Below are 12,589 nucleotides of genomic sequence, written 5' to 3' on the forward strand. Positions count from 1 at the left end.
TGACTTTGTCAGTGTCAGCCTGGCGAGGAAAGAAGGGACACGGCGTGGAAGGGAGGAGAAGACGCCAGACAGACAACGCCTTCCCGTCTGGTGGCCGGCCGATGACACTAGACTTGCTGCTGCTGCTGCTGCTGCTGCTGCTGCCTTACACTGCATTCGTCCGGCTGCTACCTCGTCTTGCACAAACCTCACCCTTACGCAACATATGACGACGCTGATTGCGAGACCATTCGCAGAAGAACCCAGCCACATTACCAACAGGGACTAGGCTGTCCAACGTACCTACAGCCGGTGTGTACCCGACCGTGTCCGGACCCTCGGTGCCGCCTTCAGAAAAGAACCCCTCCGTCTCTCCGCTCCTCTGAAGTCCGATCCGTCCCGATCCGCCTCCGCACCCGTGCAAACCCTTCGAGACCCACGAAACCGGTGACGGATGCCCCGGGAGGATCGCAATCCCCAAGTATCCTGCCCTGATGCCACCTGACTCGAGCGCAGCTGGCCAGTCCAATACCCTGCCCCCAACACCCGACGATCCTCCTATTGAGGGCGGTGGGCCACAGCTACAGACGTCATCGTGCGCGCAGGCCATACCGGGAGAAGCAGATTGACGCATCATCAGCTTTTGCCCGTCCGATGGGAACGCTGCTGTACCAAGACTTCCCAAAGCGTTGGCGTTGAATCGCGGCATTGGCAGACGGCCCTAGAGCCACTCAGGCGGAACGCACCAATAGGTCGCACCACTGGGCCATCGTGCGCGCATGTAGCCAATCGACGCCATCCCTGGCGAACGTGAAGCGGAACGGGAATGGGGAAGGGGGATCTGAGTGGCGCCCGGGGACGACTCAGATTGAACATCTCAGCGCGCAGCTGGTTTGGGACCGACTGTTTGGCTGAAGCAGTTTGAGCGTACCTACTCTGTCACCCCTCGTGTACCATCTCAAAGTACAAGTCGTCCTGTTCCCCTGGCCGAGTAGGTGACTTGACCGTTTTGTCTGATACTCGATACGGGGGACGTCACCGTTGCACGAATCGAATACGTCGCGTCGCTGGCATCCACCAACTAGTAGACCGGCAAATGTGCACCCAACCAGAGATCAGAAAGATCGCTACCAGATACCATGGATTGATGCTGCATACTATCCACTCTCCCGGCGTCTACGGAAATTGACCTCTAGTCCCGAAATCAGTCTTCTGATCCTGCAGCGATCTGACTCTTCTTCAACCCTCATTTGCGCCGTTCAAAGCATAACAAAACAGAACAGGGGGAGCATTGACAGCAAACAACGGCGACTGCTGGGCAAATGACTCGGGGGCGACTAACGCTGCAGGTCACGCGGACCCGAGGCTTTCCACGCGACCCAAGTATCGTCGGCAGTCGAACACCAGCACACGCATGTCATGCAGTATTAGTCTCCCAAGTCCGAGAAACAATGGACAGAATTGACCGACAGTCTCACAATCTTGTGCCACCGATTCACTTCTGAATTGCACCACAACACTGCCAGCATGAACTGACATACCGGCACCACGAGGCTACTAGTTGATGGTGCCTCGAAGGGGCACCGGCTAGGCTAAGCGCGCATTATAGTGTGGACCGGATTCTTTGCAGCATGCATGTTTGGTGCGATACTGGCAGCAACGGCGATGACGACGTTATCGTTTAAGCAGAAAGCTGTGCGGAAAATTGTTTGACCCGTTGGCTAAACTCAATTCGATACGCATGCGAAAACCCATCGGCCATTAGTGTCTCTACTGGGGACGGGGAAGGACAAACAATCAAGAGGTGAAAGCATTGGGGACTGTCGTTGACATCTCATTTCGAATGACCAATGACCGGATGCATGCACACAGCATGGCAATGTCAGACGCCGGTAGCTGCAGGCGCATACCCCATATATGGACACAGCAAGCAACCCAAGGGTGCAACCAAACGGAGGTACTGGCACAGTGTGCTCTTGCTGCATCCCTTTACTTGTTCGCGAAACGGTCTCGTCGTCTCAAGCGACACCAGAGGCTGAACGTCAAGACCAACACGAACCAGGCCCGCCACGCAAAGGGCAGGACGGGACGAAGACAGGGAACGACGACCCAGGCTCAACCAGTCAGCCGGTGTAACATGGCCACAATGGAGAATCAAAGAACGGGACTCTGGATCCATGACACAGCCGGACGGTGGGAACCTGCCGTATCCATGCGTCCCAAAGCGGCCTAAGGGGAGCAGTTCTGGTCGAGGCCAATTTTAACTCATCCGTTCCGATCTCCAACTTGGACGGCCAGTTGCCCTATGAGGTTCTCGATGCCCTGGGCCATGCATGAGCTGGACAGCCACACAAGCCAAGAAACAGAGGGCCCCCTTCCTCATTGCCCGTCCACATGGATGACTACGGTGCCTGTCACGGGCTGTAGCCCGCGGCTTCCCACCTGGCAGGGAGGGGAATGCACTGTAACGTAATATCCGAGGAGTACTCTGTACACCACCTGCAAGGAGGGGGCTTGACTGACATGAAATTTGAGAAGTTCAGCAGCAGTTGGGTCTGCACCTTGTCGAACCAAAGAACTAGACGTGTCACAGGATCTGGCTTGGTTTCTAGGTTATTTGCGGAGTTGCCAAAATTTTATTTTTATTGTATTCTGGTTCCCCTCAGTTCACAGCCAGTCGCTGCTGCTCGATAGGGAAACGTCCGAATTGACCCGGCATCACCAGGGTCGAGAGGCCGTCTTTTCAGCCTTCAGTGGGCTTCCAAATCCATTCTTCAGTTCTTGTGCTCTTTGTCTAGTCTCGAGGCTGTGACGTGGACGCTTGGCAAAGGGGCACCTGGACCGGCTTCGCCCGGCGACTACCGCCTTAGCATTGCAGTCGTTGCGACCTGTTGTGTCGAAATGGCACTGGCTGGCATACTCAAGGGTAATGACTGCATGCCTATAGAAAAGGGATGCAGAATGCCGTGTTGCCGTCCGTCAGAGGCCCTTCTGGACACGGCCATGGGGCCCAAACGAGTCAATCTAGGCCCTTGGACAGCCGCTCGACCCATTTACGCGAGTGTATTGCCTATTGTCACCCGTCACCCGGGCGCTCTGGCACCAGCCATTCCGCCTCTGGTCAAGACAACGAACCACGAGGTGCCCGAAACACAAGGTTGGCGGAAATGAGGGTGCCGTGTAGGCGAGCAGCGGCGGACCCGTGAGCCGACGACTGTTTGGTCGTTTTTGGGGGGCAACAGACCAGACGAACGTTTGGGCCTCAGGAAAGAGGAAGAGGGCTGTTAAAAAAGGCGAGCCCAGTTCGTCGCCTATCGTACCTTGGTCGCAAAACCGAATCATCTCCTGCCCGGGTAATTGTGGAACCGTCCTCGTTCTTTGTTCCCTCCCTCCCGCCTCAGCTGCAGGAGCAAGATAAGGTACGTACAGTATCTAAAGTGGAAGCTACCAAAGCTCCATTCATGGGAGTGTCCATGCCTAATCTTGCAGGGAAAAAAGCAAAAAAAAAAAGAAAGAAAAAAGCGAAATGAGCAGACGCAACGGAACAGGAGGGGTTCTGTAGAAAATCAATAAAAGTCACGAGTGTGATGAATGAGTGAGTACGTGAGTGGGCTGGTAGGATCCGCAGTGCCATTCATTCCATCTGATCCGTGACAGCCCGGCCCATACTGGGCAGACCGGAGACGGAGGGGCCAGCAATGGACCCAATGGAGCCAATGCCAATGGACTCCCAAAGACACAAAGTCGAGAGGAGGGAAGCTGCAACGGACGTTCTCCCGACAAGACTGGCGGCGTACGTAGCGAAAGGAGATATTCTGCAGGCGCGCACGCTGCACGCAGATAATGCAGGAAGGGTCTCGTATAGGAAGTGAAGGGTTGGCGACGTAAAGGGGAGGACGGCATGGTACGCCATGTTTTCGTCACTCTTCCCTTTTGGATTCTCTCCTCGATAGGTAGACGACGATGCCCGACCTACCGTGTGAAAATGGAGGAGCCGAGCCCGGCCCAGCCTAGTGTGGTCAAGTCAAAGTTAAGTGCGCGCGCCCTTGGTCGTCCAGGCCTTGAGTGAACGGCTGGCTTACTAAGACGGAGCATCCCCACCAGGTGGTGTAGGGGGGACTGTTGTACCTGCTGGCAGACCAATGAAACGGCCTCATGCTCCGTTGACCGCCGCACTAATACACTTCCAGCTCCGTTTCGAACGTCCGGCACTGCCATTCTTCCTTCGCACCGTCCTGGTGATCAGTGCCTGCTCCCTGGCACCGCGCCGCACATCGGGTTTTCGCCCGTTTCTCCCTGTCACTGACTGGCATTGGCCCCTCTCCTGTTCTCGATCACTTGCGTCTGCACCGCAACTCCCACCACCTTTCCCCCCCTTCCTCTGTTGTTCCCTTTGACCCTTTCCCCCTATACTTTCCCGCCAGATACGACAGGCACAGGCGCGGCACAGGCACGGCACGGCATAACTGGCACCTAGCATTGGCATAGGCTTTGCGCGTTGCGCCTCTGACCTGCCTGACGCTTGACACTCTCGATTCTCTCCTCCTTCTTTCTTGTCCTCCCTCCTTGCTGCTGCCCGTGTTACTTGCTCCTGTCACTGCCGCCGTTTTTTGCTGGTGCACTTCGCTCAGCATACCTAGCCCAACCGAGCCCTCCCCCATGTTCTTGTCATAGCCCCTCTCCCGCATCTTTCCCTCCCTTTCCCTGGCCACTTCCGTGGTCTCTCACTCACTCGCGCGCTCGCTCCCGCTCCTTTATTTCCTTCGCCAGCCCATCCTGGCCTGCACCCAAACCCCCAAGACTTCCCTTTCTTCCTCTGCTTCTCCCTCGCCCATTCTCTTGCGCAGCGAGGGGGTTGAGTCAATCCGCCCAAGAGAGAAAAGTTTATTCAACCGCCAAGGTTCCAATTGCATTTCCAACTGCATTGGAGAGACCTGCACTTAGGGTGAGTTCGTCTTGATTACCCGCCTACTTTGCTTCTCGAACCCCCACGGCCGTATGCCTCTATCTACGCGCTCCATATCTCTCCCAAACGGCCAAGAAAAGAAACGCAGAGGGGAATAAGAACGTTGGGACTGACAGTGTGTGGGCGCCGTGTGTAGTCATCTCCCCCCCATCCCACGCCTACGAATCGCAGACGGCCGCCACCCTCCTCCTCCCATTGATAACCTCGCGCTCCATCCATACCCGCGACCCTCTACGACACGCACGACGGTCGTCCGTACCCACCTCGTCCAGCCGTTGCATATAATCATGTCAAACGGTCCACCTCAGTCCATGCCTTTACACACCCAACACCAGAACAAGGTTGATGGGAGCTCCGACCCCGTCGCCTCAGATACAAACGTCCATAATGCTGCAGCAGACTTCAACGACATCTCCTTCCCTTACGTTTCAAACCCTCAGATCCAGTTCCAAGCACACACAATAGCGCCCTCGCCGCCATTGTCCGAATCTTCCTTTCAGCAACTTGAACCTCCTCCAGGTCAAAGACCCGGCCCGAGTCCGCTTGCGAGCAACTCTCTTCGAATCCAGACCTCCGACTTCCACCCTAACCTACCGACACGTCCCGACAATCACTCGAACGCCACCTTCTCTACCCCACGTCGCCCGAGTACCGGCCTCCACCACCAGACATCATCGTCGAGTCTGAAGCCCATATCTCGAACCCCGAGTTTCAAGGCCGCCATCGCCAACAGCCTTGGGCCCGCCTCGGCGACGAGCTCGTGCATGCCCAGCCCGATCCTGTCGGCTATGAGCGACGTCACCCCGCTGCCTTCGCCCTTGTTATCAGGAGACTCGCCCGGTCCGTGGAAGCGTCTAGGTGTGCGACCGCCATCGAGGGATCAGATGCCCAACCCAACGCCAGACTCCGTGCTGGTCTCAGCGACCGGCGAATCAATAGCAGCAGCCCTGGCCAACGCCTCGAAACGCAAAGTGTACGCCGGCCTGGTGGCAGAAGGCGCCGACGGCGCCGGCGCAAAGGGACCGGCGAACGGCAAAGCAGAACACGCGCGAAACCGAAGCATCAGCGAATACAACCCCGAACCGACTTACGTTCCCAAGCGGCACATCACAGTGTCGGGGTCACATACCAAGCCGGCGAATGGCCCCGATTCCGGCAATGAACCCCACATGCGCCGGGAGCTGAATCTTGCTGAGTCCAGAGGATTGACACCTGCGATTGCCCAACCCCCAACACCGCCACCGAGCGAGTCCTCCAGAGACTCGACCGACACAGTCGCTAGCAAGCCGAAGCCCGCCGATTCGGAATACTTTGAAGCCTACGACCGCCACGATCGGAAGAAGAGGAGATGGAGGGCGGTCAAGACGCTAGGCCAGGGAACCTTCAGCCGAGTCATGCTGGCAACCAGCCTGATGGAGGAGGATGATGACTCGGGACAGGCGGACGGCCTGACGCCGATCTCACAGATGTCGGAGCCGTTCAGAAAGACCCTCGTTGCAGTAAAGGTTTGCGAGCATGGTCCACGAGGAGGAGCGAGCGAAGAGAGAATCGAAATGTCTCTCAAACGCGAGCTCGAAATCATGCAGAGCATCAGCCACCCCTCGCTGGTTCATCTGAAGGCGTGGAACATTGAGCCGAGCCGTGCCATCCTGGTCCTCAGCCACTGTCCGGGTGGCGACCTCTTCGACGTGGCCACCGGCCATCGCCAGCTCCTCAGACCCGCCCTACTGAGACGAATGTTTGCTGAGCTGGTGGGCGCTGTGAGGTACCTGCATGAACGCAGGATCGTCCATAGGGACATCAAACTCGAGAGTAGGTAATCGTGGCCTCGGCTCATGTAACTTTTCTGACAATTCCAGATGTGCTTGTCAACTTGACGGCACCCGAGTTAGCGGATCCCGCGACTGACTGGACCACCTACCCGCACTCGGTCATCACGCTGACCGATCTCGGCCTGTCTCGCCGCATTGCCGACGACGAAAAGCTCGAAACCAGATGCGGCTCCGAGGATTACGCTGCGCCGGAGGTCATCATGGGCTTGCCCTACGACGGACGTGCGACTGACGCATGGTCTTTGGGTGTCTTGCTCTATGCCCTACTCGAGGCTCGTCTGCCGTTTGACCCTTACCCCAACACGATGGACGGCCACCGCATGCGCAGTCGTACTAGCCACCGTATCGCGCGCGCGGAATGGCGCTGGATTGAATTTGCCGGAGATGACGGCGACCACGAAGGCAACGAAGCCAAGTTCAAGGAGCAAGGCCTGCTCGGCGCCATGGAAATCACCGAAGGTCTCCTGCAGCGCGCCAGGAGTCGGTGGACTCTAGAGAAGGTGGCCGAGCATGAATGGGTCAAAGGAGCGATCCAAGTCGAGGGTGGTCTGCGTTTCCGCGAAGAGGTGGAAGGCGCAGAGGTATAATGACATTGGAGACATTCACTCCTTGATACCCCCTGGGCAATGACGGGAACAGGTCAGGTTTTGGTATGGTAAGGGACGGATTGTACGAGTAGGCGGAACGGACGGTAGACGGCAATAAGTGACGACAAGCCGGCATTTACACCACCTGCTCTTTCGTTGGTGGGCAATGCTCTTCTTTTTCTTTTTCTTTTTAACCATGTTCACGGCGAGGCTTTAATGCTCGCGAGTAGGGTCCAGAGCCTTCGTTTCAGGTGCCTTGGGGGACGCCATTATTTCCTCCCTCCTCTTTCTACTACCTTTCTAGACTCAAGTCCACGGCCCAGAAAAAAATTATTAGAGTTGGAAGAACTATGTTTGGGGGCTAGCGACGGTGTTTACACATATTATATCAGGCGGAGACAATTCTTGTTTAGTACACAGCTATCAGACCTAGTCGTGGTGTTTCCAACGGTCATTCTTCTCCACCACGAGGGCATGAAGCTACAGCTATGATGGCCGAAAAGACAATTTTTGCGAGACATTAAATTACCAAACACCATTTCGATTTGGAAGACAAAGCCCGGGCTAGGCTGGGCTATGGCCATTTGCGTGCATTCATGTGTTTTGTTTTGCAGTGATTCCTCGTGGCGTCGTTGGCTTGGCCTGCCGGTGATTCCAGACGGGACGGGACCCGCGTTTTGACGACGAACGGAGAACGGTTGATGGTTGGACGGGTGGTGTCGTCAGCAGAGAGGGTTTCCAACTAAATGAGCCGGATGGGGAGAGGTGGAGAGAGGTACAGCCGTAGCTTTGGGGGGGGGGGAGGAAGATGATGCATCTGGAACGGCTGGCCGCCCTTCGAAGCCGTTTGTGACGCACGTGGGTGTTGGCCAGTCGGGGTTTGTCGTCGCTTTGGGGCTTCGGTCTCTTTGTGCCTGTTCTTTCATTGATTGGGGGGCGGTGGGCTATGGAGGTGCTTTGTGGTGTGGTTGCGTGGGCGACGGGGTCGGGGATCTCCGGGTGGCGGGGAGTCTCTCGAAGGGAAGGGGGGGAGGGATTCCAACACTACGGAAAACGTGGTCAACCGTTTCTTGGCTACAGCGGCGCGGGACCGGGGCGAGGCAAGGCTGGGCTTTGTGTGGTTTTGGGAGGTGGGAGGTTTGTGTGAGGCGACGTGGTTTGGCGGACGGGCGGCGGGGGTTCGGCGCGGAGAGGTCGGGATGCGTGGGCGGGCCGGGTGTTGTCATAGGGGTCGGGGTCCGGGAGAGCGTTGTGGAGAACTTTGCCGGTGGGATGGGCCGATGGGATTGGCAGACTTGGAGTTCTTGCCGCGCGCTGTCGGGCACTCTTGGGATTGAGTTATTTCAGGATGGGTACTTCTGCAATGGTGTAAGCCGCGTTTTGGGCTTTTCCGAGATCCTCACACAAGGGAAACATGTCGGCTCGCGCTGCGGTCTCTCGTATTCATGCAGACCCTGTCAGCCCCGAGGATGCTCTTGGACGCGGAGTGTGCCAGGCCGCCGCATATCTGTAGACAACGTCCTCCCTTTTTCGCGTCTATTAAAAGACCATCCACGTGTTTTCAAAGTAATGGAAAACACCCACTAGGCCTTGTCAGCGATTGCGTTCGTATCTGGGTTGAGCATCGCCCCCGGTGCATGCCCACTATAGAGTTAATACGACGTCGAGGGAGCTGAGCCTGCAGTTACTGGAGGTTGTTTCACATCATTTTCTCGTGTCTTTGATGACTGCTGCTTTCGTTTATCCGTCACTTGCTGTGTATTCTGGGTGGAATACGCGATGGGTAAAGAAGGGCCAGTACGTGAGCGTTGTGTCACAACTACTTGGCCTCAACGTCTGACAGAATTCCCAGCCGGGTTGGGAATAAGTGTTTTGAACCCTTTGAAACACAGGTCTTGTGTTATGTGGGCGGTAGTGGTATATTCCAACATGTGGGAGGGTAAGATGGCCTGGAGAGGAAATGCGATATGGCCAATACTGGGAGACCCACGTAGTATCCAGGCTTTGATGATGTCCGGCGGTATGACACTAAGTGCTTTTTTCGCAGGCATGAGAGTGGTTAATCTAGTGTCATTTGAGTTGGACAGAAGTGCATCGCATTCTACCCAGTGGTGCATCTAAACTCTTTATCAATGGATCGAGCCGATTTCTGTCGGAGGGAATCCACGTTGTCAAATCTCGAGGGACGGCTTGGGACCAATAATAACTGAGGTTCTGTTATACAGTAAGGTGGGTTGTCATCTAGGCTAGTCTTTTGTATATTCCCCGTAAACAATCAAACACGAATGAGTGCATAGTATCCGGGGCCGGGAGAAAGCCGTATGATACCAATGCAGTCCAGGTGGGTTTCTACCGTTTTCTTCCAACCCGTCCTTGCCCACCTGTTTCCTGGAGATGTATTGAATAGAATACGCCATCTTTCTTAACCATAAGGCACTGATGCGTGTAAAGTTCACGACAATCTGCCTATACCCTGTGACCTTGCTTCGCAAATAGGCCTTTTACACTAAGTGGCCATGGGTTGGCGGTATTAATCCGGAAGCCTCGATCTACCTTCGTAAACGGTTGATATGGGTGGGAGCAGCTCAACCTCGAGACTTGTACCGTCGAGTCACGCCGTGAATCGCAATCTCCCACAGCAGGGTTAGAATACGACATCGTGCCCCGGCCAAAGGGCATCGTACGCCGCCCCGTCGTCTAGACTCATGGACCCGCCCATGGCCGCCAGATTTCCCGGGTCCGAGAAGTGCATCTCAGCCGGGCCGATGAACTGCCCCAGGTCATCCAGATCTCGCCACGAGAAGCCCCTGCAGAGCAGGTCCGACTGGGGCGGGAAAGTAGCCAAGTTCGGATGTCCCTGCCCGTTTCCCATGCCCCCGTACCCGTGCTGCTCCGCATGCGCACCGACGCTGAAGCCTGCCGGGGGGTTCGTCTCATTTGGCATGCCCGAGGCCGGGACGGTTGCAGACCCGTTTGCTGAAGGCGGAGCGAACACCGGCCCTACCCCACCAGGGTCGTCGGCCTCACAACCGTGTGAACCCCGGGCGGCGGGAGCGAGTTGAGAGGGGGGTGGTTGTTGATAAGTATGCTCTTGCGGCTTGCTGCGCCAAAGAAGGGAGAGCAGGCGGGCGTAGCGCTGTCCCAGGCTGTGGGCGCTCAGAGATGACTGCTGGAGGCACTCGATGGTGACGTTTATGGAGCGGCGCACACTGTCGGATGCTTCGCTGCCCAGTGCGCCAGCGAGCCGAGCCTGTAGTCTCTGGTTAGCAATTGCAATTTTGCCAGAGGTGCCGAAAGCAGCCCTGAGATCGCTGTCTGACCTTGAACAGAAACACCGCCGCATAAATGACATAGAGATAGTACTTCAAGGGCATGTACCTCAGCCCAGTCGCAGGGTCCACGGAGGTGTTCAGGATGTTCAGTAGGGAGTTGGCGGCATCCATGGACTCGTAGATGAAGCGGGCATCTGGCGTGCTGGCCAGATCCGCGAAGAGAGGGCTGTTGATTGTTGTGGTCTGTCTCGCTTGTCCCCGAGGACCTGGCGCTCCGTTTCCGTTGTGATGTTGCTGTTGCTGCTGATTCTGCTGAATCTGCTGCTGTTGTTGCTGGCGTGCCTTGGTGATGGCGCGGTTGATGGTCGCTTGGAAGGCGAAGGCGTTGATGTAGAGGCGGAGAAACTCGTAGGAGAGATTCAGGCCGGCTTTGATCAGTGGCGTAACTGGGAGAAACGGATGGTCAGTAGCTGTCAGAACCATTCAACTGAACGGATTGAGAGACTGACAGTTGAGACTTCCCCAGACAATCTTCCATTTTCGGAGAACTGCAAATGAGTCGTCCTATCTCTCTGTCAGCGGGCCTAATACAACGCGGTGGAGCACAAGACTATCTGACTTACGATGTATCTCACATACTCCCCACCTAGGTAGAGCTGAGCCCTGTGACTGGACGAAGAATAGAGGATATCATGCGCATTGCTGAAGAGCTGGATCAGCTCGAGCTGTGCCTGGAACAGCTGCCCGAGATTGTCAGACCCGGCCTCCTGGATTCTCAACGATGGGAAGTCGGCGGAGCGGGGAATGGTGGATGGCCCTGGTCCGCGGGACCAGAAGCCTTTTCCCACGCGAATTGACACTTCACGATCGCTCATGTAACATGCTGATCCGAAAGAAAGCTGTCAGTGGGAGCTCGTTCGAGAGCGGGGAGGCAAGCACAAAGCATCTTACCAGCCCAGACTATCCTCTTCCTCCTGAAGGTTTCGGACGAGGGGCTTGTCTTATCCGACAACAACCCCGTCTGTTCCAGGCTCTGTAGGTATCCTAATCGAATGGCCACACCGATCTGCATCCACGCGCCTTCGTCCTCTTCGCCCCTGCCCACCGTTGGTTTCTCTTGCAGCCTCTGCGGTGCCCATTGTGCGAGTATCAACAGCGCTTCGACAGCGCCGACAGTGGTCGAGCCCTTGTAGATCAGCTTCGAGATCAACGTCTCCATGTATCGTGAGCAAGCCTCGTGAACGCGAGACAAGGAGGGCTCATCTTTGGAGGCTACTGTGAAGATTGCGGTGAGGAGGTGGGGTTCTGATTCTATCAGGTGGGAGATTGTGGCGGGCGTATTGGTGAGGATGCATTTGTCTGCTACTGGGAAGAAGGGATGGAAGTGTTCGATGTACCTGATTGCAAAGTTAGTCAAGAAACTGGGCGAGAGGGTGCTGGGTTTTCGGGGGCTCACGATGCAAGCAAGCGTGATGCTACTGAGACACTCAGTATCCCCTCCGATATGGGAGGATAGTGAGTAGCCGCAGGTGTGGAAGGCTTTCGCGACCCTCGCCTGGGGCTGCGTTTGTCATTGCCTCCAGATTTGATGCTGGGCAGATCTTGGATTCCCTCCTGAGAATCCTCGCCGTCGAGGTCCGCAACCTGGGCTAGGAGGTTAAGAGCATCGGACGGGTTAAGAAGGTCGCTAGAAGTGATGTGGCCTTCTATATCACCGGAACTCTTTAGAGACCGCGTCGATTGGCCGCCGGGGCTGCTCGGCTGAGAGGCGGATCCGGGCCAACTCGCCGGCCGGCCAGACGGACCGTCCTCTGGCGAGCACGACCACGGTTGCTCGGCGCGGCCCCGAGGCTCCGGGCTTGTGGAGTGTTGTTGCTGCTCTTCGTGGCTGATTGCCGAAGAGCTGGCGCCGTTAATCCCGGCTACTGAGTCATATGGTCCTGCAGGAGCATC

The 12,589-nt window shown here is 56.4% G+C and overlaps 3 protein-coding genes across 3 annotated transcripts; 1 reads left to right on the plus strand and 2 right to left on the minus strand.

Annotated features, from left to right (window-relative positions):
- Positions 1 to 3,613: 3,613 nt before the first annotated feature.
- ColSpa_09109 (uncharacterized protein) lies at positions 3,614 to 3,892 on the minus strand (the record flags this gene model as incomplete). The annotated part of the gene is made up of 1 exon (XM_049275321.1): positions 3,614 to 3,892. The coding sequence occupies one exon, from the start codon at positions 3,890 to 3,892 to the stop codon at positions 3,614 to 3,616; it is 279 nt and encodes a 92-aa protein (XP_049131278.1).
- A 1,340-nt stretch (positions 3,893 to 5,232) lies between these two features.
- On the plus strand, positions 5,233 to 6,130 carry ColSpa_09110 (uncharacterized protein; the record flags this gene model as incomplete). The annotated part of the gene is made up of 2 exons (XM_049275322.1): positions 5,233 to 6,036; positions 6,059 to 6,130. The coding sequence occupies 2 exons, from the start codon at positions 5,233 to 5,235 to the stop codon at positions 6,128 to 6,130; spliced, it is 876 nt and encodes a 291-aa protein (XP_049131279.1).
- A 3,878-nt stretch (positions 6,131 to 10,008) lies between these two features.
- ColSpa_09111 (uncharacterized protein) lies at positions 10,009 to 11,855 on the minus strand (the record flags this gene model as incomplete). Its single annotated transcript, XM_049275323.1, has 4 exons — positions 10,009 to 10,614; positions 10,685 to 11,082; positions 11,283 to 11,519; positions 11,588 to 11,855. 4 exons carry the CDS (start codon positions 11,853 to 11,855, stop codon positions 10,009 to 10,011), a joined length of 1,509 nt encoding a protein of 502 aa, XP_049131280.1.
- Positions 11,856 to 12,589: the final 734 nt, after the last annotated feature.

The sequence above is a fragment of the Colletotrichum spaethianum genome (assembly GCF_022836535.1).
Source record: "Colletotrichum spaethianum MAFF 239500 DNA, contig26, whole genome shotgun sequence".
NCBI classification, from domain to species: Eukaryota; Fungi; Ascomycota; class Sordariomycetes; order Glomerellales; family Glomerellaceae; genus Colletotrichum; species Colletotrichum spaethianum.